The 27,711-nt window shown below is 41.0% G+C and overlaps 5 protein-coding genes across 5 annotated transcripts in view; 3 read left to right on the top strand and 2 right to left on the bottom strand.

Annotated features, from left to right (window-relative positions):
* Window positions 1–1,541: 1,541 nt before the first annotated feature.
* Window positions 1,542–12,185, bottom strand: LOC5512270 (probable tubulin polyglutamylase TTLL9). The gene is made up of 19 exons (XM_048720576.1): window positions 11,990–12,185; window positions 11,874–11,914; window positions 11,690–11,779; window positions 11,245–11,356; window positions 10,511–10,596; window positions 10,054–10,087; window positions 9,714–9,779; window positions 9,349–9,417; window positions 9,199–9,237; window positions 9,045–9,117; window positions 8,827–8,867; window positions 8,167–8,254; window positions 7,896–7,954; window positions 7,306–7,368; window positions 6,609–6,703; window positions 6,286–6,324; window positions 5,916–6,029; window positions 1,939–2,066; window positions 1,542–1,806 (listed from the first exon to the last, which is right to left on the bottom strand). The coding sequence occupies exons 1-19, from the start codon at window positions 12,113–12,115 to the stop codon at window positions 1,733–1,735; spliced, it is 1,437 nt and encodes a 478-aa protein (XP_048576533.1). The 5' UTR covers window positions 12,116–12,185; the 3' UTR covers window positions 1,542–1,732.
* A 94-nt stretch (window positions 12,186–12,279) lies between these two features.
* Window positions 12,280–16,052, top strand: LOC5512269 (ras-related protein Rab-22A). Its single transcript, XM_001632570.3, has 7 exons — window positions 12,280–12,498; window positions 12,627–12,706; window positions 12,829–12,910; window positions 13,710–13,781; window positions 13,862–13,972; window positions 14,608–14,713; window positions 15,140–16,052. The coding sequence occupies exons 1-7, from the start codon at window positions 12,442–12,444 to the stop codon at window positions 15,259–15,261; spliced, it is 630 nt and encodes a 209-aa protein (XP_001632620.1). The 5' UTR covers window positions 12,280–12,441; the 3' UTR covers window positions 15,262–16,052.
* A 120-nt stretch (window positions 16,053–16,172) lies between these two features.
* On the top strand, window positions 16,173–19,194 carry LOC125558964. Its single transcript, XM_048720575.1, has 2 exons — window positions 16,173–16,983; window positions 17,216–19,194. Exons 1-2 carry the CDS (start codon window positions 16,587–16,589, stop codon window positions 18,775–18,777), a joined length of 1,959 nt encoding a protein of 652 aa, XP_048576532.1. The 5' UTR covers window positions 16,173–16,586; the 3' UTR covers window positions 18,778–19,194.
* Window positions 19,195–19,847: 653 nt separating this feature from the next.
* LOC5512249 (beta carbonic anhydrase 1) lies at window positions 19,848–26,206 on the top strand. The gene is made up of 4 exons (XM_001632569.3): window positions 19,848–20,052; window positions 20,762–20,986; window positions 21,674–21,892; window positions 25,719–26,206. Exons 1-4 carry the CDS (start codon window positions 19,960–19,962, stop codon window positions 25,914–25,916), a joined length of 735 nt encoding a protein of 244 aa, XP_001632619.2. The 5' UTR covers window positions 19,848–19,959; the 3' UTR covers window positions 25,917–26,206.
* LOC5512268 (uncharacterized protein C18orf63) overlaps window positions 25,959–27,711 on the bottom strand; it is a 40,399-nt gene continuing 38,646 nt past the window's right edge. Inside the window, exon 13 of the mRNA XM_048720571.1 lies at window positions 25,959–26,584. The gene's annotated coding sequence lies outside the window, so the exon portion shown is untranslated. The remainder of the gene's footprint in view (window positions 26,585–27,711) is intronic.

Below are 27,711 nucleotides of genomic sequence, written 5' to 3'. Positions count from 1 at the left end.
GCGCACATCACCTAGTATTGTTACATGACGAGCAGTATACACAAGTGTCAACATGGCGAGCACTGCGCACATGACCTAGTGTGTACATGACGAGTACTGCGCACATCACCTAGTGTGTACATGACGAGTACTGCACACATCACCTAGTGTAAACATGACGAGTACTGCACACATCACCTAGTGTGTACATGACGAGCACTGCGCACATCACCTAGCGTATACATGACGAGTACTACGCACATCACCTAGTGTGTACATGACGAGCACTGCACACATCACCTAGTGTGTACATGATGAGCACTGTGCACATCACCTAGTGTGTACATGACCTGCGCACATCACCTAGTATTGTTACATGACGAGCAGTATACACAAGTGTCAACATGGCGAGCACTGCGCACATGACCTAGGAGTGTGTACATAACAACCTTATTATTGAACATTAGTGTAATTCTCTTCCTAATAATTCATTGGGTATCATATTTTTTATAAACACTTCAATTCATGAACATCAGTAAGAACATTTTCAGCCTTAAAATGCTCCAAAAAATAAGACGGCCCAGCCTCAACTAAAATTATACGTTCTTATACATCAGTTAGCCTACGAACCTGCTAACAGACACGCCATAAAAATGTGTTATCAACTTTTTAAGTGAGTAAATGACAAGTATTGCGCACATCCCCTAGTGTGTACATGACGAGCACGGCGCACATCACCTAGTGTATACATGACGAGTCCTGCGCACATCACCTAGTGTGTACATTACAAGCACGGCGCACATCACCTAGTGTGTACATGACGAGCACTGCGCACATCACCTAGTGTGTACATGACGAGCACGGCGCCCATCACCTAGTGTATACATGACGAGCACTGCACACATCAACTAGTTGTACATGAGAAACACTCCGCATATTACCTAGTAGTGTGTACATGAGCACATCTCCTAGTAGTTTCTACATGACGAGCACTGCGCACATCTCCTAGTAGTTTCTACATGACGAGCACTGCGGACATCTCCTAGTAGTTTCTACATGACGAGCACTGCGCACATCTCCTAGTAGTTTCTACATGACGAGCACTGCGCACATCTCCTAGTAGTTTCTACATGACGAGCACTGCGGACATCACCTAGTACTTTCTACATGTCGAGCACTGCGCACATCACCTAGTAGTGTGTACATGACAAATATTGTTACACGACGAGTACTTCGCACATCAAATATTGTTACATGACGAGCACTGTACACATTACCTAGTAATGTACATGGCGAGCATACTGCGCACATGACCTAGTAGTGTGTACGTGATAAATATTGTTACCTGACGAGTGCTGCGCACATCAAATATTGTTACATGACGAGCACTAAGAACATCTCGCCAAAAATGCGTCTCAACTCAAGAATCACCAGATTGTACAGATTTTTGGAACAAAATAATTCTTTATAGCTGTGGACCCCATCAGCAAATCCTAGCTACATGCCTTGGTATAGTAATATGGCTCTGAGAGGACTCTTCAAATCTGATGCGACTCAGACAATTGGTTTTGAACCTTATTTTTAATTTTACACAGTTCAAACAAGGTTCTTGATAAATAACAGCTTTAAAATACTCGGCCGGTCAATCGGCCAGTGTTAAATGTTCTTTGAGATGACATCTGTTTTGCCTTTTGCCTTTTGAAATCCGATATTATATGACTTCTAGTTATTGTCCATCTAGTCTAGACATTTGTCAGCTTTTCTTGGCTGCCTGCGCTGTTTTAAATACTTGTTTTAGCTGTTTTTCTCTATCATCATTATAGCAGCCTGAAATATAAAAGAACGAAATTATCAATCTTTCTTTACTCTATGAGCAGAATAGGAAGGGCGCATAAAGACTTTTCACATTTCTAGAAAGATCTTGAGGTTGAGAATAAATACCATTTTATGTCCGCTTACCTAGGAACGTATTAGTTGGGTGGGTAGGCTGTGGAACGCAGTCAGAGCCACAAGCATCGTCCATAAACACAGGGCCGTCATTCCACATCAAGTCGAACCCTCCAACACGCTTCTCCCGGCCTGTTAACCTGTCGGGCAAATGGGCAAGTCAATAGGACAGACAACAGCAAAGAGGATCAGTCTAGGGACAGAGAGGATCAGTCTAGGGACAGAGAGGATCAGTCTAGGGACAGAGAGGATCAGTCTAGGGACAGAGGGGATCATTCTAGGGACAGAGGGGATCAGACTAGGGACAGAAGGGATCCGTCTAGGGACAGAGGGGATCATTCTAGGGACAGAGGGGATCCGTCTAGGGACAGAGGGGATCATTCTATGGACAGAGGGATCATTCTAGGGACAGAGTGGATCAGTCTATGGACAGAGGGGATCAGTCTATGGACAGGGGAGATCAGTCAAGGGACAGAGTGAATCAGTCTAGGGACAGAGGGGATCAGTCTAGGGCCAGAGGGGATCAGACTAGAGACAGAAGGGATTAGACTAGGGACAGAGGGGATCCGTCTAGGGACAGAGGGGATCCGTCTAGGGACAGAGGGGGTCCGTCTAGGGACAGAGGGGATCAGTTTAGGGACAGAGGGGATCAGTCTATGGACAGAGGGGATCATTCTAGGGACAGTGGGGATCAGTCTAGGGACAGAGGGGATCATTCTAGGGACAGAGGGGATCAGTCTAGATACAGAGGGGATCAGTCTAGGCACAGAGGGGATCCATCTAGGGACAGAGGGGATCAGTCTAGGGACAGAGGGGATCCGTCTAGGGACAGGGTATCAGTCTAGGGACAGAGGGGATCAGTCTAGGGAGAGAGGGGATCATTCTAGGGAGAGAGGGGATCAGTCTAGGCACAGAGGAGATCAGTCTATGGACAGAGGGGATCAGTCTAGGGACAGAGGGGATCAGTGTAGGAACAGAGGGGATCATTCTAGGGAGAGAGGGGATCAGTCTAGGGACAGAGGGGATCCGTCTAGGGACAGAGGGGATCAGTCTAGGGACAGAGGGGATCATTCTAGGGACAGAGGGGATCAGTCTAGGGACAGAGGGGATCTGTCTAGGGACAGAGTGGATCAGACTAGGGACAGAGGGGATCCGTCTAGGGACAGGGTATCAGTCTAGGGACAGAGGGGATCATTCTATGGACAGAGGAGATTAGTCTAGGGACAGAGGGGATCAGTCTAGGGACAGAGGGGATCATTCTAGGGACAGAGGAGATCAGTCTAGGGACAGAGAGGATCAGTCTAGGGACAGAGGGGATCAGTCTATGGACAGAGGGATCATTCAAGAGACAGAGGGGATCAGTCTAGGGACATAAGAGATTAGTCTAGGGACAGAGGGGATCATTCTATGGACAGAGGGGTCATTCTAGGGACAGAGGAGATCAGTCTAGGGACAGAGGGGATCCGTCTAGGGACAGAGGGGATCATTCTATGAACAGAGGGGATCAGACAAGGGACAGAGGGGATCAGTCTAGGGACAGAGGGGATCCGTCTAGGGACAGAGGGAATCCGTCTAGGGACAGAGGAGATCAGTCTAGGGACAGAGGGGATCAGTCTAGGGACATAAGAAATTAGTCTAGGGACAGTAGGGATCCGTCTAGGGACAGAGGAGATCAGTCTAGGGACAGAGGAGATTAGTCTATGGACAGAGGGGATCAGTCTATGGACAGAGGGGATCAGTCTATGGACAGAGGGGATCAGTCTATGGACAGAGGAGATCAGTCTAGGGACAGAGGAGATCAGTCTATGGACAGAGGGGATCAGTCTATGGACAGAGGGGATCAGTCTAGGGACAGAGGGGATCATTCTAGGGACAGAGGGGATCAGTCTAGGGACAGAGGGGATCTGTCTAGGGACAGAGGGGATCAGACTAGGGACAAAGGGGATCAGACTAGGGACAGATGGGATCCGTCTAGGGACAGAGGGGATCAGTCTAGGGACAGAGGGATCTGTCTAGGGACAGAGGGGATCTGTCTAGGGACAGAGGGGATCAGACTAGGGACAGAGGGGATCCGTCTAGGGACAGAGGGGATCAGTCTAGGGACAGAGGGGATCAGTCTAGGGACAGAGGGGATCATTCTATGGACAGAGGGGGTCAGACTAGGGACAGAGGGGATCATTCTATGGACAGAGGAGATTAGTCTAGGGACAGAGGGGATCAGTCTAGGGACAGAGGGGATCATTCTAGGGACAGAGGAGATCAGTCTAGGGACAGAGAGGATCAGTCTAGGGACAGAGGGAATCAGTCTATGGACAGAGGGATCATTTAAGAGACAGAGGGGATCAGTCTAGGGACATAAGAGATTAGTCTAGGGACAGAGGGGATCCGTCTAGGGACAGAGGGAATCCGTCTAGGGACAGAGGAGATCAGTCTAGGGACAGAGGAGATCAGTCTATGGACAGAGGGGATCAGTCTATGGACAGAGGGGATCAGTCTATGGACAGAGGGGATCAGTCTATGGACAGAGGGAATCCGTCTAGGGACAGAGGAGATCAGTCTAGGGACAGAGGAGATCAGTTTAGGGACAGAGGGGATCAGTCTATGGACAGAGGGGATCAGTCTATGGACAGATGGGATCATTCTATGGACAGAAGGGATCATTCTATGGACAGAGGGATCATTCTATGGACAGAGGGATCATTCTAGGGACAGAGGGGATCAGTCTAGGGACAGAGGGAATCCGTCTAGGGACAGAGGGAATCCGTCTAGGGACAGAGGGGATCAGACTAGGGACAGAGGGGATCCGTTCAGGGACAGAGGGGATCAGTCTGGGGACAGAGGGGATCAGACTAGGGACAGAGGGGATCAGTCTAGGGACAGAGGGGATCAGCCTAGGGACAGAGGGGATCAGTCTAGGGACAGAGGGGATCAGTCTAGGGACAGAGGTGATCAGTCTAGGGACATAAGAGATTAGTCTATGGACAGAGGGGATCAGCCTAGGGACAGAGGGGATCAGTCTAGGGACAGAGGGGATCAGTCTAGGGACAGAGGGGATCAGTCTAGGGACATAAGAGATTAGTCTAGGGACAGAGGGGATCAGTCTAGGGACAGAGGGGATCAGTCTAGGGACAGAGGGGATCAGTCTAGGGACAGAGGGGATCAGTCTAGGGACATAAGAGATTTGTCTAGGGACAGAGGGGATCATTCTATGGACAGAGGGATCATTCTAGGGACAGAGGAGATCAGTCTAGGGACAGAGGAGATCAGTCTAGGGACAGAGGGGATGAGTCTAGGGACAGAGGGGATCAGTCTAGGGACAGAGGGGATCAGTCTAGGGACATAAGAGATTAGTCTAGGGACAGAGGGGATCAGTCTAGGGACAGAGGGGATCAGTCTAGAGACAGATGGGATCAGTCTATGGGCAGAGTGATCATTCTAGGGACAGAGGGGATCAGTCTAGGGACAGAGGGGATCAGTCTAGGGACAGAGGGGATCCGTCTAGGGACAGAGAGGATCAGTCTAGGGACAGAGGGGATCAGTCTAGGGACAGAGGGGATCAGTCTAGGGACAGAGTGGATCAGTCTAGGGACAGAGGGGATCAGTCTGGGGACAGAGGGGATCAGTCTAGGGACAGAGGGGATCAGTCTAGGGACAGAGGGGATCAGTCTAGGGACAGAGGGGATCAGTCTATGGACAGAGGGGATCATTCTAGGGACAGAGGGGATCAGTCTAGGGACAGAGGGGATCAGTCTGGGGACAGAGGGGATCAGTCTAGGGACAGAGGGGATCAGTCTAGGGACAGAGGGGATCAGTCTGGGGACAGAGGGGATCAGTCTAGGGACAGAGGGGATCAGTCTAGGGACAGAGGGGATCAGTCTAGGGACAGAGGGGATCAGTCTAGGGACAGAGGGGATCAGACTAGGGACAGAGGGGATCAGTCTAGGGACAAAGGGTATTATTATTATTATTATTATTATTATTATTCCTACCTATTTTCCATATCAATGACATAAACCACATCTTCTAGTAGACGGAACTTGAGCTCGTAATCGGTTTGACTGCTGGCAGTCAAGGATGGAGATGCATTGACCTCAATCAACCATCTGCAAACCATTATTACGATGATATATGGGTGTGGTCATATGGGTGTGGTCATATGAATGGGTGTGCCGTATTAAGCCCGTGTTTTATTGAAATACAAAGAGTTGCCAAAAACATATGAAACCCATTGTACAAACACTTCTGTAAATTGATCAAAAATTGAGGTTTGGCATAACTCTTACCATCAGAAAAACTGGTCTTTTAAATCAAACGTTGCCCAAATGTGAATAAAAAATATAAAGCGCATGGATTACTTACGGTTTAAGATTCGAGTCAAACATGATATCATATCCATATCTGATAAAAGCAAAGTTAAGCATGATAACATACTTTAATATAATATTGATTAACTTGATTTCATTCTTGGGAGTCTTGATCTTATTTTACAATATTGCTTTGACAGACCAATAAATAAATATCAAACAATAATCAAACAATTATGCCTGGTATTTGTTTTCAATGTTCCATGTAGAGAATTAAATGTCAGTTCATGTTGCTAAGGCAATCTTTGGCAAGTTACACTGATGTCATGGTAACATGTAACCATGGTAACTTGCAGGCTGGTTGGTTGCTAAGGATACAGCTCAAAGCAGTGTTTGTCGTTAATCATGACTTTCTGTACGGCCTGTAAGCTCTTGATGATCATCTGGTCAATGTTTCGCATCACTTGTTCTACCTTGGTGAGAGAATGAGAAGTCAGATATTACTTGAGATCCCTAAATATTTTCTTTGAAAGCTAGAATATTTGTTATTTTAGTATAAATCCACTCACATACTATCACGAATCTTGAAATTTGATTGGCTCCTGTACTCACTATCTATTGAGCCACAGATAGCGAGTAGCGAAAAAAAGCGGAGACAAATTTAAAGCGTTTTTTTTTTATTACTGAGAGTTATTAAAATTGTAATTTATTTGAAGGTAGTACGTGAGTGGTTTTATACTTAAACAATTAGACTACTCGTTACAGGCCTCGTTGGCTATTAATTGACTCATAGAGAACTCAAACTTGTAGTCTAATTGTTAAATAGAATGAGGCTCACCAAAAACTGGTAGTTGACTCATTTTTGTCTGGTAATGAACACGACTATTTTGGCATTTTAATTGATTTGTTAATAGAATGATATGTAAATCTAGGAGGAATGGAGGATGTAAGGAAGATGAATGTAGACCAACTAAATAGGTCTTATCTGGATAGTATGGTAAGGCTAAAAAAACAATTTAGAAGGTAATCCAGAATCCAGGGAGTTTCTGCCAGTACATTATACTGTACACCTTACCGTAGCAACTCCCTTCTTGGCAATCAGATACCGTCGCAGCTGTTGCATTGACCATTTACAACCCTACAAATACAGGGCAGGAAATTGAGAACACATCACTCCCCACAAGTAAACACACCACAGGGCTACCATCACTTCTGGGTGAACACCACAAATATTGTGCATGCAACTGAGAAAACATCCCTCCCCTCAGACAAACACACCACAGGGCTACCATCACATCTGGGTAAACACTTCAAATATAGTGCATGCAATTGAGAACAACACCCCCTCCCCCACGAATGAAAACACCACAGGGCTACCATCAACTCCACTTTCAATAAACCACAGGGGTAACATCACCTCTGGGAAAAGTGCTCTGTGAATTATTAACCAAATATAGGTGACGTATCCTCAGTAAAAACAGAATCAATTTGTCACTCTCATTAATACTGTATATCACATGCATAAGATAGAATCCATCCCATGTGCAAATATAAAACCTTATCAACCTTTTTTCACATCACTTGATCTGATAAAACATGTTTTTGGTATTTTTGGCATTTTTTGATCTGATACAAAGCAGATTGCAAGCAAAGCATAGCCAGTACCTTCTCAGGGTCGTAATCTGGTGCTGTTTTCTGTATGGCCACGTTCGTAAGGTGAACATCTACAGTGCTGTCAAGGGCATTATAAACTAAATAGATATCCATATAGAATGCCCTCATTAATCTGTAAGGTATAGGATTTAAATTTTTGCTAAGCAATAAGGAGAAGTTTGTAAATGTCACCAAGAACATTGGGCATGATAGTACAATGGACCGCAAGTTCCAGAAGTCTTCAAAGTTTTTTCTTCTCTTTCATATAATATGCAAAGGATACATGTGTCATCAATAGAGTCAAGAGAGAACCGGGTGTTTGAGAAACGAGCAAAGCCTTCGCGGTAGAGCCAGACACATAGGGGAGAGTACTGGAGGAAGAAAATGAGAATACATGACATTCTATACAAACAAACGATGAATCAGTCTATAAATGATTCTTAGCAATCATTTTTCACACTTTGACCAAAAATATGTTTTGTTTCTTTCCAGGAAGGAGACTGGGCAAAAAGGGGGTGGGAATAATAGGGGAAGGGAGGGGGGGGGGGGTGTTAAAAAAATTTCACTGGCCAAAATGTGGGCCTTGAATTTTTAAAGTTAAATTTACAAAGAAGAATCTTAAACAGAATGGATCCAAAGGGATTACAGGTTTCCATAATTTGTCACCATCTCCCTTCTTATGTTTATAATGAGTCTTCCCTAATTGGGGGTTTTTCTCGCACTGGTAGGGGGATAAAGCATCTTTTGTGACCGGGAGGAGGTACACCCCCCTTTGCCCACCCCCTAGACACGCCCAACTTAGCCCCTGCATTTTGATGATGAAGGGATGATTGAGACAATAATGCAAGCATTCTCGCCTAAAGGGGGGTTCCAGGGGGGGAAAGATGCAAAACACAATTAGGGGGTGGGACAGGAAGAGAATCTCCTCACTTGTGTTACTTACAGATGTTACAAGGACATATATACGTAGATCAAATTTTCTTCCTGTTGAATGTACAAAGATTAATCACAAAGTAGCACAACAATAATATCAAGCAGAGAGAATTTCTGATAAGTTCTCTGCAAAAAAAACAACATAATAATCAACAAGAGATGATCACAATTCAAACATTTATGAAATATAAGGCAATAAAGCAGTAACAGTGATTGTGGCTTGAGTACCTCCTACAAGAAAAGGGTTCTCAATATATCTTTGCACGATGTACGTCTCAATAGGTTCCTTGTCATCTTTTATCTGAAGATAATAAGTTCATTGAAATATCATACTCTGCACTGCAATAATCAGTAAAGATATTCAGAAAAGTGGTAAACTCACTCTTTCTTCCGCGAGTTGCTGAGTCCTGTATGGATCCTCCTAAAAAAGGAATATGTGTACTTTAAATAATGCTTTTTTGTACTATTCCTTCCACAATTTAAATTTTATAGTCCAAAGTGAAAAATATATGTTTAGCTCTTGTTTATATACCTTCTTCCAGTCCATAATATCTTTGAGTTTTCTAAACAAAAATATTCCTTTTCCTTGAGACTTGGAAACCTTAAACAAAATCAAACACACCATGGTAATGACACACACCAATGCTGAAATTTACTCCTGTTTCATTACCCTGTTGGTCCTAAAGGAGAGGGGGTAGCCACCCCCCCCCCCCCCTCCGTACACATGTACAAGGATTCAGGTGACAGTCATAGGTTTCATTATTCATGCCGTCCCTTGAGAATGAGTAAAGGCACCCTAGCAGCAGCCCCGCCCCTCCCTCAACCCACCACCATCCCCCCCCCATACACATGTACAAGATTCATGTGTCTGTCAGTCTGTCTGTCTTTGGTACTCACAGGTTTCATGATCCATGTAGTTCCTGGATTTCTCTTGAACTCTTCAACAAATATGTGATATTCCATCTATGAAGGAAATAAACCAGTTAGACATATCTCTTAACTATTTTCACACAAAACTAAACAGTACCTGTAACAGGAAACCCAATCTATTCACATGAAACTATAACATATGAATGTCCCTGCGGAGCTGGTTATAATGTCCCACTAGTCCCAATGCACAAAAACACAGATTTGGCCATTGGCTTAATGTGGCTAAATGTGCATATCTGTAAACACATAAGTCTTGTAAAAAGCTTATAAATCAATGATAAAGAGACCAAAAAAAGATTCTACTTACTGGTAGTTCAAATGTTGTTGGGTAAAATTCACATCTGGAATTAGTTAAGGAGGGTTCAAGTATAATTTTATAAAGGAACATAAAAAGAACACTTTTAGCTAACAAATGATTTTATGTTCAACTTTATAGAAAATTAACTTTGTTATGTACAATGCTTTAGATTTGGGTAAACACTCCTGGAAAACCCTATATGGAAGATGAAGGACTCTCAGTCCACACGTGCCAGGTTTTTACATCACCACAATATTACCATGAAAAGTATTGTCCAGCATAGCCATCTAGAACATGAGATGGGGTGCCTCTTAAGAACATAGTTTTGATTTACAGTAATTAGAAAAATTTGAACATTTGTATTTAAATATGTATAATTTTGGTATGTCAGAGCTTTTTAAATGTCCTCATAAGAAGAAGTTTCTGTCCTTTTTAACAAAGTAAAAAAAAATTAAGAAAAGGATACTTGGTCCCTTCGTGTTTTCCGTATTCTCGCTCCAGTTGCTTCTTCAGTCTCTTCATGTTTTTTATCATCAGATTTTTTCGTGTCAACTGTAGAGAGGTGATAGTTTATTTAAATCTCTACAGTTAAAAGGTAAATAAAAAAAATTAATATGATTGGTTACATGATGGGTAAGATGACAGGTCATATGTATGGTCACTTGATGGGTAAGATGACAGGTCATATGATTGGTCACATGATGGGTAAGATGACAGGTCATATGATTGGTCATATGATGGGTTAGATGACAGGTCATATAATTGGTAACATGATGGGTAAGATGACAGGTCATATGATTGGTCACATGATGGGTAAGATGACAGGTCATATGATTGGTCTCATGATGGGTAAGATGACAGGTCATAGGTCATATGATTGGTCACATGATGGGTAAGATGACAGGTCATATGATTGGTCACATGATGGGTAAGATGACAGGTCATACGAATGGTCACATGATGGGTAAGATGAAAGGTCGAGCACACACATGATAAGCCATATTGTGTGATACATGACATGTCACATGACAGGTAAAGACAGGTGATGTGGCAGGTTACATGACTAATCACATGACAGGTCACATGACTGATCACAGGACAGGTCACTTGAGAGATAACATGACAAGTCACCTGGACTGGTAATGTGACTGATCACATGATTGGTCACATGACTGATCACATGATAGTATAATATTTTACCTCATAGTGATTCCTGAAGTGGGATATCTTGACATGTTCATCCATGTATGTGTGATCAAAGAATTCACGCATCCAGCCAACATCACACCAGTAGAAGTCCCAGTCTCCCTCCCTATGACATCAGTCAACCAGCCCATTATCAACATGGCCAAAACTCGACAATGACTAAATTCATTTTACATGGCACATTCAATATTTTTACATGTTTAATAAGCAATATTATCAAAGCTTTTATAACTTGGTCGCGCCAGATACTATCTCCTTTCCATATGATACTTATGACAGTGAGTCTAATTGCTCCTACTTGGTTGTCCACCTGACATTGAAACAGCTTTGAAACTCTATCATGGCCCACACAAAAAAAGTTCTCATGCGTAAACAAAATGCGCAGTTCGTAATAACTCTTCAGATTTAATTTATTGTTACATAGGTGTTTGATACATACTCTCTAACTTCTGTCCAGCCTTTTGAGCGTAGCACATCGAAGATAGTATTCTGCAATGAGCATTTAAATCTGATAACCCTCGAGTTATCGCTAAAATACAACAAAATTGATCATTAGACACAAAACTTTATTACAATCAAACCATAGCAACAAGAGAAAACTTATCAAGACTCCGTGTTCTTACAATGGTTTTCTCAGTACCGGTTTCCAATTCAGTGTTGATCCCTAAAAGAGAAAATAATGAGGTCATGCACGAATAGAAATCAAAAGAAGAATGCGATAGAATTGGTTTTATTTCACCTTCATGTCTCCTTTTCTCGAAGTCATTTTCCCTCCAAAACACAACACAAACTTCTTAGAATCCAGGCTTCCGCGATGGAAAGATAAAGGTATCCCCCTTTTTGAATTGATTTCTACTGAAAACATGAAAATAAATATCAGAAAACATTTTGCCAGATCTTCCTATTAAAATCGTGAAAATTAATATTCCTTTAAAGATTTTCACTTTTCTTTTTGAATAAAATACTTTTGTTTCATCTGTTTTTGTTTTTGTCAAGCTGATTCCAGTCTTCTGGCCGCGCCGGAAGTAGTAAGAGATCTAAGCCTGACTATTTTTGTTCGTTTTGGAAAGAGGTCAATTTTGGTTTACGAAAAATCTCTTTTGCTTTGTAGATCCAATATTATCTAACGATCATGCGGAATTGTACCTGAATTCTCGATAACTATTTTCAAAAGAGTCCTAACGTGTAAATATGAGCGCCTATGGATCTCAAGACTCGATCAGGGAACTCAAAGTTTGTCTTTTAGGAGTGAGTACAATTAGGAATTTCTCATCGATAATCGTATTACTCCCAAAACATTATTAAGTCATTTATGCTAGAACTATTCTATTTTTTCCTGTTTAATGGCTGTATTATTTAGCATGAATTATCTTTAGGATGCGGGAGTGGGAAAGTCCTGTCTTGTCCATCGTTTTGTCTCAGATATATTCAATGCCTCATCGCCTCCAACCATCGGGTAAGAGTCAAAAGAACGTTCTCGTTTTTTCTTCCTGTGTTAGCTCATCGTGGAGATAACTCAACACTATTGGCGAATATCGCTTCTAAATCGTTGTTTTATTGTCATACCTGTTGATTTAGAGCCGCCTTTATGACAAAGATGATGATAGTTAATGACAAGGCGTACAAATTTAACATCTGGGATACAGCTGGCCAAGAGAGGGTAAGAATCCATTTACATTGATTTCAATTTTTCTACCAAATACAGCAGAGCCCTTTCTTCTCTGATAAGGACACTAACCTAAGGTCCAATCTCTTCAAGCTGCCCTACACTATCCTGAATCAAAGGGACGTAAAAGAACCACTGGGTAGGAAATAATCCCTCTGGTAGTGACCACACTCTGTGACAGTTCTTACTAACTAAACAGACATGTAGGCACTTGATTTAAAGCTCAGGTCACTTGTGCTTTGTAGAACACATGGATGTCATATACAAATTTAATTACAAGTAAAGGAAATGCAGCAAATGGATCTCCCGTAGAACTATTGAAACTGTTGGGGCATCACGTCCCACAAACCAGACTATCTGAGTAGCCCTGGTAATATGGAAGTTGGGACTCCCTCTCTAGTTAAAGATAGATGACTGTCCAATTAAATGTTGCATACAATGTTACATATATATTTATATATCAACTTTAAACAAGCGTAACGAGCTAGTGTCTTAATGCAGCCACAGGAACAAAGCCTTGTTATGCAACAGCTGAACTATTCAATTTCATCATAACAGCCATTCAAATTTCACGCCCCATTTTCATGTTAATTTTATACATAGATAGTATATAAGTGATGGTAGTAATATATTCTTAATAAATCTCCTGATGAGTGGGCAACCACGAAACAGGCTTGTAGAGATGAAAAGGTAGGTCGCTTGTTTTTTTTTATCTACAATAAATATATATAACATATATAGTCGAGAAAATAAGTTTCAGGCAGTGTTGATACCTCTCTGTTTTCTTTTGTAGTTCAAGAGCCTGGCTCCACTTTATTATCGTGATGCAGCTGCTGCAATTTTAGTTTATGATATAACAATAGAGGTATGTAATGCTATTTGTACTTTACTTTAGCTTTAAAGCTTTGTGAGTTTCTTTTGTTTATTTCACTCATTTTTCTTCAGAGTACATTCCATTCATTGCGCCCTTGGATACGAGAGCTACAACGTTATGGACCTCAAGATATTGTTATCGCTGTTGCTGGCAATAAGTGTGATAAGGCAGACCAGAGAGATGTGAGTGTTGTGTCTTTTCCTATAACTTACAGGGGCAGGGCCAGGAGTTCCAAAAGGAGGGGGGGCAAAGCAAGGTTTTCAAGAAAGAGGGGGCCTGATCAATTGTTCTTCCATGGGTTTCCTTATATTTCTTGTTATCCTTAAGCCAAATATCTGACAATAGGGGGAGCCACGACCTGTTTGCCCAACCCCAAGATCCACCCCTTCCTTCTTTCCTTTTGGCGAACCCATTGTTCCTTCTACTTCCTAGTAGGCTATGATTCCAAGAAAATTCTAGAATATTCTAGATTTTACCTCTTATGTTCTCATTGGAATAATCTTATGAGTTATATGAGCTAAATGCTAAATCTCCTTTTAGCGACTATGTGCTATGGTGATAATAAATGAGTTTAAAATATCAGTTCAGGGGGTCCTTGTAGGTCACCCTTGAACTCAAGGCTCAAAAAAAGAAGACCAACTCTGAAATTACTACATGGCACATACAGGATTTCAGGGGGGGCATCTTTCCAAAGGCTGGTGGTGGTAGGAGGGGTAAATTTGGGAATTTAAGCTTTAATACGTTGTCAGCTAAGGTCCTTGATTCCACCACTGCCACATAACATCTATTAATATTTATTAAATATTTTAAACTTCAGGTGCAAGTGCAAGATGCACAGGACTTTGCCGGAAGTGTTGATGCAATATTTGCAGAGACAAGTGCGCTCACATCTAAGAATGTACATTGGTTGTTTGAGGAACTATGTAAGTTTCATCCACTACCCCCATAGTTTGCGTATTGATTTATAACAAACTTCGAACATGAACGTCTTGTGAAATTATTGTACTTGTTATGACCATAATGTGAACCCCGCCTTCCCCCCCTCTGATGGAATTCAGGATCTCCAGGACCATAGACTGGACATGTGCGGGAGGTGGAATTCCACCCAACCTCCACTGCCTTATGTAATGATTTTTTTTAGATGTGTGCTATTAAAAATTAATTTAAAATGAAGACGGAAACCTAGGCGAGTGCAACTTAAGGATGTACTTTTGGCTCAGTGAAAACTTGGTTTCTATTCACTACAGTATTTGTACTTTGAACTGGGGATGCCTAAAAATGCACCACCTCATATCAGCCTAAGGCCTGATTGATACCATGTACTCATGTCACCATGCCCATGTCACCAGGTAAAAAACTACCCCATGAGAACATGGAAGTGCCGTACCACCACAAGAAGATTGGCACATTTCGACCAGAGGAAAGACCTAATAAGTCTGGAAACTGCTGTAGTAGTGGGACTTCAAACTGATTTTTTTAAAGATTGAAATTTGAATATCTGCACTAAGTGACAGGCCCTTTATATTTGACGGTGGAGTGGCTAGTTTTGTTTGCTTGATTTTTTTTCCTGGACAATTTTGTTGCTTGATTTTTTTTTCTCAAAAGGATGTGGCGATTTTATTTTCTCACAGTCTTTGCTTGATCAGTTTTATAAGGGCCTGAGCATTATTCGATTTTTATCGGGGGAAAAACAGCCATTCCCCCCATCAAATATCAAATGGTCCTTCCCTAATATACAAAATCGTCAATGGAGTTTGTTAAACATATGTACAGTTCCCTACATGTTGTATCAGCATTTTCTATAAAAAGGTTTCATAATTGAGCTGCCAACAATTTTGCTTTTAGTTAGCTTCAAAGTAATTAAGAAATGTTGTGTTTAAAATATTCTCTAGGCACAGGGTTGCCAATATTAAAAAAAACACACACACACAAGATATTTGTGAAAACCTCTATATTGGAGCTGGTTAATAGCAGGTTATTTTACTCACTACATCAAATGTTTATAAAGAAAACATCTTAAAACTAGCCTAATCGAATTTGTGATTAATTTCACTTCTATTAGGGGGCTAAGTAAAATTTCAGATTATTGAACTAGTTTTTTGAAAACTATTAAATAATAGTTCAATTAATCCCAAATTTTACTCGGCCCCATGTTATTACCTATACATCATATAAAAATGAGAGGAAAGGAATAGAAAGTGCAATAGTCAAGGTCATGATAGACAAAGGTCAAGGTCATTCTAGATAAAGATCAAAATGATTGATGCTTTCCCTTTTTCTTGATACATAGGGCTTACCCCTCATAGCTAGGGGAAGGCACATGGGGTGACAGACCAAGGGGGGGACTCTCCAGAAAAGTAGACAGGGGTGATTGCCTATCTTAAGGCGGGGGTCTACCTGAAACTCACTACAGACATCAAAAAAAATTTTTTTCGATAAATATCATATTCGGCTATTCCTTTATCAATTCAATGTTGTCTTACAACTGTCCTGACTCTTTTTCGATAAGCCCGAGCGCTTTTAAAAAGTTGTGTCAAGTTTGAAGATCACGTTGCCATGGCAACGATTACTGTTTCTTTTGAATTCGGCGCATTTTTTCTACTCCAATGGGGCCCAATCGCCATACAAACCTCCTCAAATCTCTCTTGAAACAACTGTCCAGCGGTTGACAGCAAAATACACAACTATTATGGGATATATATGTGCAAAATCCAGCAAAACTTCGAAACTTATCGAACCGCGATCCTCAAAGCTATATACAACTCATATCAACTCTTTAAAACACCTTGAAAAATAATGGTCGGAGAAAAAGACTCATCTACGTACCGAAAGAAAAGAAAACGCGTGTTTTACGGCAAGCAAAAACAGGAGCTGAACCGCTCAGACAGAGATGAAAGCTCTCAAACAACTCGTGGCCTCGTCGAAGAACCAGGACCCTCACACTCTCGATCGGCAGATTATACTCCAGATCACAGTGAACAAGCTCCAGCAAGTGCTTCTAGAAAGAAGCTTAGCGACCATGGCTACAATGAAAGCTTTGACGGAGAGTTTTCTTCGGACGATCAAAGCCTTTCAAAATTTGACTCAGACCACGAGGAGGTATCTGGTGATGATGCTGAAGCCTGCGAATATCGAGTCGTGGACTTGGGATGCCTCTCTTCATATCTTTCCGATGTTCATAGATGCGAAGAAGGTGAGTATTTTGAAAAATAACATCATTTTGTTTTCGCTGATAAGCTCAATATAGTGATTTAGTTTATATGATTGGTCTCAGATTTGGAAATTACTATATACACAGAATACGTGACCTTATGATTTCTTGAACTCAGCGGGACTGTAAGACTCATATTATAAGTAACAATTATTCTGTTTGAATCAATGGCTGATTCATTAGCTAGCGATTCTAAGTGTTTGCTTTATTGCAGGTAAACTTGAAATAAAAGAAACTACTTCAGCAAGGGCAGGGCTGAAATCCTCTTTCGAGGTTAAGTGCAGTTCCTGTCATGAAACTGAAACTCTGACAACATCAAGTCAAATCCACCAAAGAGGCAAGTCTTTCGATGTCAACCGGCGAGTAGTGTACCACTCCCTGGAAAGTGGAAATGGATATGAGGGACTTGCTTCATTTTGCAGAGTCATGAATATGCCATGCGTTAGCAAAGCAGCATATTACAAACAATTGGACATAATTGTCAATGCTCAGGAAGAGGAGGGAAGACGTGAAATGTGTTCGGCCGCAAAAAGACTGCGTCAGAAGCTGATAGGAGATGATGGCAAGGAGTTTGAGCTTCTTGACGTGGCTGTCAGTTTTGATGGAACCTGGGCCAAGAGAGGCTTCACATCACTCACTGGAGTGGTTTTTGCTATTTCTATAGACACTGGAGAGGTCCTAGACTACCATGTCCTCTCCAAACAATGCCAGACATGTACCATAAACAGAGGCAAAATTTCTGATGATGGAGAGTTTGAGGATTGGATACTAGAACATGTGGCTTCAGGTGCATGTGACATAAACTTTGTTGGAAGTTCTCCTGCCATGGAGGCAGAGGGTGCTGTTGTGCTCTGGAGTAGATCCATAGAACGCCACAACATGAGGTACAAGTGGATGATTTGCGATGGGGACAGTAAATCACACAACTCTGTCCAAGACATCTACGATGAATGTAGGGTGGAAAAATTAGACTGTGTGGGGCACGTGCAAAAAAGGATGGGAAAGCGGTTGCTCCAGTTGAAGAGTAGGAGAAAAGGGAAGCTAGATGATGGCCATACGATTGGTGGCCGTGGCCGCCTCACAGAGGCCAAGATAAAAAAACTCCAAAAGGAGTATGGTCTGGCAATTCGCCAGAACACTGTGCAAGATACTAATCCCACAGAAAGAGACATTGATGTGGCAGTATATGCGATGAAAAAGAATATAATCGCATCTCTACACCACAATATTGGGATGCCGGATCTTAAAAAACAGCATCAATACTGCCCAAAAGGGGCAAATTCCTGGTGTAAGTTCCAACAGGACGAAGCCACCGGTACCTCCAGTTACGACTCAGCAGACTGCTTACCTGAGGTTTTTCTAGAGGTACTGCGGCCAGTATACATGAGCTTGAGTGAGACTGATTTACTGAAGAGATGTGTTCGTGGAAAGACACAGAACCCTAACGAATGTATTAATTCGTTGGTTTGGGCCCGATGCCCAAAACACAAGCACCATGGCCCAAAGGTGGTGCGATTTGCAGCAGCATCTGCTGTCTGCCATTTTCATGGGGGGGCTGCTAGTAGGGAGAAAGTGATGGAGAGTCTTTTGATTCCTGCTGGCAGCCATACAAAGCAGGGATCCCTTCTTAAGGACAGAAAGCGGGTGCAGAAAGCAGACAGGCAAGTGTCTGAAAAGGCAAAGAAGAAAAGACAGGCCACCCAGATGCGCAGAGTACGCAGGGAGGAGGCTCTAAGGAGTGCTGAGGGTGTTACTTACGAGTCTGGAGCCTTTTAGCTAAAATATTTTCAAGAACATTGCTTATATGATAAGAAACAGCGTTTTTGTGATTATTGTCAACTTTAAAGGCATTTTCCCGAATTTTTGCTTTTCGGGCTTCAAGAAAAGATATCTCTTCAAGAATTTGTTCAATTGACCTCAAACTTTCAGCATTGATAGATATAACTGAGGTGATTAAAATGAGTTGAGGGATTTCCTCTTTAATTTTTTAAAAGAAAGTTATGGACTGATGAAGTCAATTTTCCTATTATGCAAATTTAAATGACTTCTATTGGCTAATTTTTTGGAATTCCAAAATTTCCTCAACTCATTTTAATTATTAGTGTTCTAGCAATAGTACAATGAAGAAAAATCGAAATTCCATTCAATCTGCAAGGAGTTATTTTTTCTTAAATAAAAACTCTCCTTACTCAGCATGTTTTTTTTTGAAAGCCTGGTATCAAATTACATTGTCATATTTCACGGAATAAAATATAAAATCAGAATCGTCATCTCATAACCTTTCCAATGATATATGGTTTGCTATAGTTATGATGAAAACTTTGACAGTTGTGATTTTTTTTGCAACACCACTCAATTTGCTATGAGTTCAGGTAGACCCCCGCCTTAAAGGGTATAAAATTTCGACCAACTGCTGTCTCTTATGGGATGTTAAGGATATTCCCGATTCTGATATCTCATAGGGTTAAAATTCGACCAACTGCTATTCCTTAGGGGGTGTTCAACAGTTTTTCCGTTTTTTATCAGTAACCCTCCCCCCCCCCCCCGGGAAGATTAACTTTAATCTACTTTGTCTAAATGGGATCCTTTTTAATGCACATTTTCAAGATACTCATGATCTTCTGACATATTTAAAAAAAAATGTTGATGTTGCAAACAGCGAAGTTGTTTTTGGCAAAAGGCAGTTCTACAACGTGTACTACCAAATGCAAGGTGCATTTGGTAAAAGTGGTGTGAAACCCGTAGGGGGAGAGGATATAGATTTTTTAATTTTTGTGGCCCGCCCTCTCGGGTTACGCACGGGAAACACAGGTAACCCACATTATTAGGAACGTACGTGAGCCCACTGCTCTCTCCGCTGGCCACACAAGATCCTTTGCGTGCCAAAAGACTTATCACAGTCAAAGTCGACTCGAAAATCGAAGGAAAGTTCGATTTCTGCACGCAACGAGGGTGAAAATGGAAAAAATACTACAGGGCGTTGTGCGATTTCGACATGTTCTTCGACCCTCGCTGTTGCCTAGTTTGCGGGAAGTTGCCGAAAAAGTAGCGGTAAGTTCATAACATCAACAATGAACAGTTGGTTTCTCTCGCAAACAAATTGTTTCATTTCTAGGCCGGAAATTAAAAAAAAGTTTTAGATTTTATTAGATTATATGTGTTTGTTCATAAGAGTTGTAGTAACAAGCTTTCAGTTTTTTGACAGAGATCGTGATACTATGATAATGATATACTTATTTGTTTTAAAGAAGAAAAAACCTTGTCTTAAGTTCTACATTATTTATTGATTGCTTGTTTTTTAATTGCCATTATTGCTCGTCTTTGTTTACGAGAGGTCTTATCTAGAAAAACAGAAAAATTGTGATTAAAGAACAACAGTTGTATCAGAAGATCATGAGAAGTTTACCTGGGAGAAAAAGTAACACAATCAGATCTTGGGGGGGGGGGGGGGGGGTCAGTTTCACTGATAATATATATTGGCTATCCAACCAAGGTCAATATGTTGATTTATTTCTCTGATAAAAGGTTTATCTGTTTTGTTATTAGATTAAAAAGACCCTGGTCAGCCACACCTCTGTTATTGTTTTCATTTGATATTGGCAGGCAAATTTGCTAAAATCGCAATCTTTTTATTTACCAAATTTGATTGGAAATATCGCATTGGTTTTCCCACGTCAGCTGATGGAATGCTTTTTTTTACACTTTTTAAGATTAACTTTTATAATATAAATAATATCAATGATACTCTTATTCTCACTAGCCTAAGACTGTGCTGGTTGCATGTGTTGACTGTCGCATTATGCCAGAGACCTACATGAGTAGTGAGCCTGGTGACATGTTTGTCGTGCGAACAGCAGGAAACCTCCTACCACACGCTAAGCTATATGGAGATGTAGGATCATGTAGTGAGCTTGCTGCACTTCAGATGGCTATACAGGAAGGCAAGGTGGAAAATGTGGTGGTGTGTGGTCATTCTAACTGCAAGGTAAAAATGTAGTTTCACGGAGGTGTGACTCCCATAAAAGCAGTTTTGGGTGATGGTCAGCAAAAAATTTAACCCTAAAGCCCCATCTACACTAACGATTTTTAGTTGACAACCATATTTGTTGGCATCTACACTAGCAATTTTTCATGTGTGACAATTTTTAATTGCAGAGAAAAAGCAAACCTGCTAGCTTTTGAGCTACTATAGTTGTCACATAAAAATTGCTCCATCTACACTAGCAAATAAAAATTGTCACATGAAAATTGTCAACAAAAAATTGTTAGTGTAGATGGGGCTTAAGAGACAGCGCTATGGGTATTGTCAACAGCATATCTTACCCCTAAAACATAGCACATTAGGTGTGGTTAAAGGAATTTTTAAATCTAAGAGAGCAAATGAAACATATCAGTTTTTGAGGATTTTGTTGCCTAAGACACTGCCATCAAGCACATTCCATGTTGTGATATTTTAGGCCTGTTGTTTGGATTGGATGATCCATTAGGGAAAACATTCCTTCTAATGGATAGTAATTGGTAGAATTTTACACCCTAAAGGATAGGACAATCACTCCTGTCTTCTTTTACGGGGAGTCTCCACCCCGGGTAATGGAAAATACCCACTACAGAAAACTCTTTCAGTATTATTACACACTTATTGTATTGTAATCCTTCTTGGATCTCTTTCCAGGGAATGACATTCCTTTTATCAGATGACCCACGCACAGACAATCATTACATTCCTTGGTTGAAAAAAACTGGTGCCTCCTCGTTGACAAGATTTGAAAAAGTAGACATGTCACAAGAGGGTGGTGTGAAGCTTCTGTTTGAGGATGCTACTGGAGGGGAGCCTATGGAGGTGACAATAGATGAAGGGAATAAGTTGGACAGTGTGGATAAACTCTCACAAGTAAGTAAATATTCGGTGACTAGCACTTTCTTTCGTTATCATCACTCGGGATCTTAAAGCTGCATCGTCACCAGTTTACTTCTGGGGGCCAACACAAGCCTCAACTGAAAAGAGACAGAAGAATCTATTAGAATCTGAGCTTTGTAACAGGCTAATCCAATTTGAATTATTAGTTACATCCTGAAAAAAACTTCCAATAGGCACACTGCTTTTGGAATTCTAAAAAAAATTTCTCATCCTCCATTAAAAATAATCTGAGATTGTTACGTAATCAACCGGAAATAAACAATTGACTTAGCATCATACTAAAGACATTAGGGGATAGAGTAGGGGATTGACTTAGCATTATACTAAAGACATTAGGGGATAGAGTAGGGGATTGACTTAGCATTATACTAATGACATTAGGGGATAGAGCAGGGGATTGACTTAGCATCTTACTAAAGACATTAGGGAATAGAGCAGGGGATTGACTTAGCATCATACTAAAGACATTAGGGGATAGAGTAGGGGATTGACTTAGCATCTTACTAAAGACATTAGGGGATAGAGTAGGGGATTGACTTAGCATCTTACTAAAGACATTAGGGGATAGAGCAGTGGATTGACTTAGCATTATACTAATGACATTAGGGGATAGAGTAGGGGATTGACTTAGCATCGTACTAAAGACATTAGGGGATAGAGCAGTGGATTGACTTAGCATTATACTAAAGACATTAGGGGATAGAGTAGGGGATTGACTTAGCATTATACTAAAGACATTAGGGGATAGTGCAGGGGATTGACTTAGCATTATACTAAAGACATTAGGGGATAGAGCAGGGGATTGACTTAGCATCGTACTAAAGACATTAGGGAGTAGAGCAGGGGATTGACTTAGCATTATACTAAAGACATTAGGGGATAGAGCAGGGGATTGACTTAGCATCATACTAAAGACATTAGGGAATAGAGTAGGGGATTGACTTAGCATCATACTAAAGACATTAGGGGATAGAGTAGGGGATTGACTTAGCATCTTACTAAAGACATTAGGGGATAGAGCAGGGGATTGACTTAGCATCATACTAAAGACATTAGGGGATAGAGTAGGGGATTGACTTAGCATCTTACTAAAGACATGAGGGGATAGAGCAGGGGATTGACTTAGCATCATACTAAAGACATTAGGGGATAGAGCAGTCGATTGACTTAGCATCTTACTAAAGACATTAGGGGATAGAGCAGGGGATTGACTTAGCATCGTACTAAAGACATTGGGGGGTAGAGCAGGGGATTGACTTAGCATCGTACTAAAGACATTAGGGGATAGAGCAGGGGATTGACTTAGCATCTTACTAAAGACATTAGGGGATAGAGCAGGGGATTGACTTAGCATCATACTAAAGACATTAGGGGATAGAGTAGGGGATTGACTTAGCATCTTACTAAAGACATTAGGGGATAGAGTAGGGGATTGACTTAGCATCTTACTAAAGACATTAGGGGATAGAGCAGTGGATTGACTTAGCATTATACTAATGACATTAGGGGATAGAGTAGGGGATTGACTTAGCATCGTACTAAAGACATTAGGGGATAGAGCAGTGGATTGACTTAGCATTATACTAAAGACATTAGGGGATAGAGTAGGGGATTGACTTAGCATTATACTAAAGACATTAGGGGATAGTGCAGGGGATTGACTTAGCATTATACTAAAGACATTAGGGGATAGAGCAGGGGATTGACTTAGCATCGTACTAAAGACATTAGGGAGTAGAGCAGGGGATTGACTTAGCATTATACTAAAGACATTAGGGGATAGAGCAGGGGATTGACTTAGCATCATACTAAAGACATTAGGGAATAGAGTAGGGGATTGACTTAGCATCATACTAAAGACATTAGGGGATAGAGTAGGGGATTGACTTAGCATCTTACTAAAGACATTAGGGGATAGAGCAGGGGATTGACTTAGCATCATACTAAAGACATTAGGGGATAGAGTAGGGGATTGACTTAGCATCTTACTAAAGACATGAGGGGATAGAGCAGGGGATTGACTTAGCATCATACTAAAGACATTAGGGGATAGAGCAGTCGATTGACTTAGCATCTTACTAAAGACATTAGGGGATAGAGCAGGGGATTGACTTAGCATCGTACTAAAGACATTGGGGGGTAGAGCAGGGGATTGACTTAGCATCGTACTAAAGACATTAGGGGATAGAGCAGGGGATTGACTTAGCATCTTACTAAAGACATTAGGGATAGAGTAGGGGATTGACTTAGCATCTTACTAAAGACATTAGGGGATAGAGTAGGGGATTGACTTAGCATTATACTAAAGACATTAGGGGATAGAGCAGGGGATTGACTTAGCATCATACTAAAGACATTAGGGGATAGAGTAGGGGATTGACTTAGCATCATACTAATGACATTAGGGGATAGAGTAGGGGATTGACTTAGCATTATACTAAAGACATTAGGGGATAGAGCAGGGGAGTGGACTAGCATCATACTAATGACATTAGGGGATAGAGTAGGGGATTGACTTAGCATTATACTAATGACATTAGGGGATAGAGCAGGGGATTGACTTAGCATCATACTAATGACATTGGGGATAGAGCAGGGGATTGACTTAGCATCATACTAAAGACATTAGGGGATAGAGTAGGGGATTGACTTAGCATCATACTAATGACATTAGGGGATAGAGTAGGGGATTGACTTAGCATTATACTAAAGACATTAGGGGATAGAGCAGGGGAGTGGACTAGCATCATACTAATGACATTAGGGGATAGAGTAGGGGATTGACTTAGCATTATACTAATGACATTGGGGATAGAGCAGGGGATTGACTTAGCATCATACTAAAGACATTAGGGGATAGAGTAGGGGATTGACTTAGCATCATACTAATGACATTAGGGGATAGAGTAGGGGATTGACTTAGCATTATACTAAAGACATTAGGGGATAGAGCAGGGGAGTGGACTAGCATCATACTAATGACATTAGGGGATAGAGTAGGGGATTGACTTAGCATTATACTAATGACATTAGGGGATAGAGTAGGGGATTGACTTAGCATCATACTAATGAAATTAGGGGATAGAGCAGGGGATTGACTTAGCATTATACTAATGACATTAGGGGATAGAGCAGGGGATTGACTTAGCATTATACTAATGACATTGGGGATAGAGCAGGGGATTGACTTAGCATCGTACTAAAGACATTAGGGGATAGAGCAGGGGATTGACTTAGCATCATACTAATGACATTGGGGATAGAGCAGGGGATTGACTTAGCATTATACTAATGACATTAGGGGATAGAGTAGGGGATTGACTTAGCATTATACTAAAGACATTAGGGGATAGAGTAGGGGATTGACTTAGCATTATACTAAAGACATTAGGGGATAGATAAGGGGATTGACTTAGCATTATACTAATGACATTAGGGGATAGAGTAGGGGATTGACTTAGCATTATACTAAAGACATTAGGGGATAGAGTAGGGGATTGACTTAGCATTATACTAATGACATTAGGGGATAGAGCAGGGAATTGACTTAGCATCATACTAATGACATTGGGGATAGAGCAGGGGATTGACTTAGCATTATACTAATGACATTAGGGGATAGAGTAGGGGATTGACTTAGCATTATACTAAAGACATTAGGGAATAAAGTAGGGGATTGACTTAGCATTATACTAAAGATATTAGGGGATAGAGTAAGGGATTGACTTAGCATCATACTAATGACATTGGGGATAGAGCAGGGGAGTGGACTAGCATCATTATTATTTTCCCTTCCCAGGTAAATGTGCTTCAGCAGCTTCACAACCTCAAGTCGTTCCCATTCATCAGTAACCCACTATCTAAGGGGGCTCTTAACCTCTATGGCCTTTGGTTTGACATCAAAGAAGGGGAGATGTACATGTTTTCAAGAAAGCAGAAGAAGTTTGTCTTGATAAATAAAGACACAGTGAACAACCTGTGCTCTGAGGTGGATTGAAAAGGGGTAGCCACTAACAATTAGGAATATACAATGTCACCATAGGGCGCAATACTATTTATTTTGTTCAAACGCTTTTCTACCATTTACAAAGAAATAATAGAAGAATCAGAAAACATATGGTAACTTATATAATATACTGTAGGTTGGAATATTTTATCTAAAATAAATGTGGGTTATTTGCAAGTCAAATCCATTTGCAATTTTGTTTTACTGTAGTTTTGAGTGTTTTTAACACTTAGCCTGCAGGAACTTAGCAACTGAGGGAATAAAGTGCAATGGTTTTAGAAGTCTCATTTTATTTATTTCTTTTTTTTGGAGGGGGGGGGGGGGTTGGGAGGTAGACTTTTTTCATTCTCATTATTTCTTTGGGGTTAAGAACTTTATAAACCTTTATGTTTGGGGTATAGAATTCAGGGTGTGTGTATTTTAGGGTATGGCAAGTTTTTATCCTGGTATGGTTTTGGGTATCAGATTCAGAATTGGGTGTTTTTAGGTGTTAATTCTCTATCCTTGGTATTTTTTAGAGTATGAAATTTTGGGTTCTCTTTGACCCCTGTCATGTTTAAAGCTGAGCTAAATCTACACCCTAGTCTACACTGCCTTATGGGTGATCACATCTCTGGGTGGTGTTAACATCTTCAACCTTTCCTTCACAACACAAAGCCCTGCAAGTAAATGAAACAGAAAAAAAAATATGTAAGTAAGCAAAAACAAAGGAAATATTAAACTCGTTTTCAGTCACATGTGCACCTTATGTTTTTCATTTCCGAGTCTCAACCGTTTGTTGGTGACGGAAGTCATTTTGGAGTTATGGCGGCTGTTAGACAGCTAACCAATGAGAGAGCGCCAAAAAGCACCACGCAAATCTAAGAAACAATTCGAACTTTATTCAATTGCTGGCTTTGTGTTTATCTGTATTTTCCCGATGACAATAGCTAAGAAGGCGATCTACTTTAATGTTGTTTTGGTTGTGGTCTATCTAAAGTTGTGGCAGATGCAGAACTGGAAGTATTTAAGTTGATTGACGTCCACCAAAAGACTATTGCGACTAGTAAACAAAAGGTTCAACGTATGAATGAAAACCAGTGTAGAGCCATGTACAGGGTGAATGTATGACTGAAAACCAGTGTAGAGCCATGTCCAGGGTGAACGTATGAATGAAAACCAGTGTAAAGCAAAAGAGAAGAGCCGTATCAAACAAAGCACCTGTATAACCACCAATATTGGAAAGGCATAGTGGTTGTCGCCATTAAAAAAGCCCTTTTAAACACAAGCAGCCCAAAGCTATATGCTATGCTATGCAACTTTTGTCTTGCTGTGCGCAAGTTAAAAAAAGGGAAATGTCCAAAAGCTTCGTTTTCAGATATTCACGCGAGTAAAAGTATAACTTTACAGCTTACCAATACCTCTTACAGCAGTAAGATAAAAAGACGCAGTGATAGTGTGCACAGTATTTTTTGCCGTTACTTTCACGCATTGATGCACATGCCTTCCTCACGCTTTTATTTTCGCGCATTTAAAAGATCTTTTTAGGGGGGGGGGACGTTGGGGGTATAATTACCGCAATACCACACAGAATTTTAGAAAATATCGCACAGAAAGACGAGGTTTTGAAGAGCATGCGCGACATCCCGTTAACACCGCAAAACTTTATTTTTTACCGCAATACCGCCGTTTAAAAAGCAAAATCTCGCAGTGTTTTGAAATACCGGATCGCGTATCATCCGGATTGAAATACCGGATGTTTTTTGCTCTTTTACCGCAATCTCGTACAAAAAAGGGCCAATACCGC

Source organism: Nematostella vectensis, chromosome 13, assembly GCF_932526225.1.
Source record: "Nematostella vectensis chromosome 13, jaNemVect1.1, whole genome shotgun sequence".
Classification (NCBI taxonomy): Eukaryota; Metazoa; Cnidaria; class Anthozoa; order Actiniaria; family Edwardsiidae; genus Nematostella; species Nematostella vectensis.
The sequence above is the reverse complement of the archived record's forward strand: the minus strand, read 5'-3'. Positions and strand labels throughout refer to the sequence as shown.

Excerpts from the sequence above, each read along its gene's own strand:
- LOC5512269 (XM_001632570.3), top strand. The coding sequence starts at position 12,442 with ATGAGCGCCTATGGATCTCAAGACTCGATCAGGGAACTCAAAGTTTGT. Across the intron at positions 12,499-12,626 it reads TCAAAGTTTGTCTTTTAGGA|GATGCGGGAGTGGGAAAGTC; the intron begins GTGAGTACAATT and ends AATTATCTTTAG. Across the intron at positions 14,714-15,139 it reads TTGGTTGTTTGAGGAACTAT|GTAAAAAACTACCCCATGAG; the intron begins GTAAGTTTCATC and ends CCATGTCACCAG.
- LOC125558964 (XM_048720575.1), top strand. The coding sequence starts at position 16,587 with ATGGTCGGAGAAAAAGACTCATCTACGTACCGAAAGAAAAGAAAACGC. Across the intron at positions 16,984-17,215 it reads TGTTCATAGATGCGAAGAAG|GTAAACTTGAAATAAAAGAA; the intron begins GTGAGTATTTTG and ends GCTTTATTGCAG.
- LOC5512249 (XM_001632569.3), top strand. The coding sequence starts at position 19,960 with ATGGAAAAAATACTACAGGGCGTTGTGCGATTTCGACATGTTCTTCGA. Across the intron at positions 20,053-20,761 it reads AAGTTGCCGAAAAAGTAGCG|CCTAAGACTGTGCTGGTTGC; the intron begins GTAAGTTCATAA and ends TATTCTCACTAG. Across the intron at positions 21,893-25,718 it reads GTGTGGATAAACTCTCACAA|GTAAATGTGCTTCAGCAGCT; the intron begins GTAAGTAAATAT and ends TTCCCTTCCCAG.
- LOC5512270 (XM_048720576.1), bottom strand. The coding sequence starts at position 12,115 with ATGTTTTCAGTAGAAATCAATTCAAAAAGGGGGATACCTTTATCTTTC. Across the intron at positions 9,780-10,053 it reads CAACAACATTTGAACTACCA|ATGGAATATCACATATTTGT; the intron begins GTAAGTAGAATC and ends TTTCCTTCATAG. Across the intron at positions 6,704-7,305 it reads CCAAGAAGGGAGTTGCTACG|GTAGAACAAGTGATGCGAAA; the intron begins GTAAGGTGTACA and ends TCTCTCACCAAG.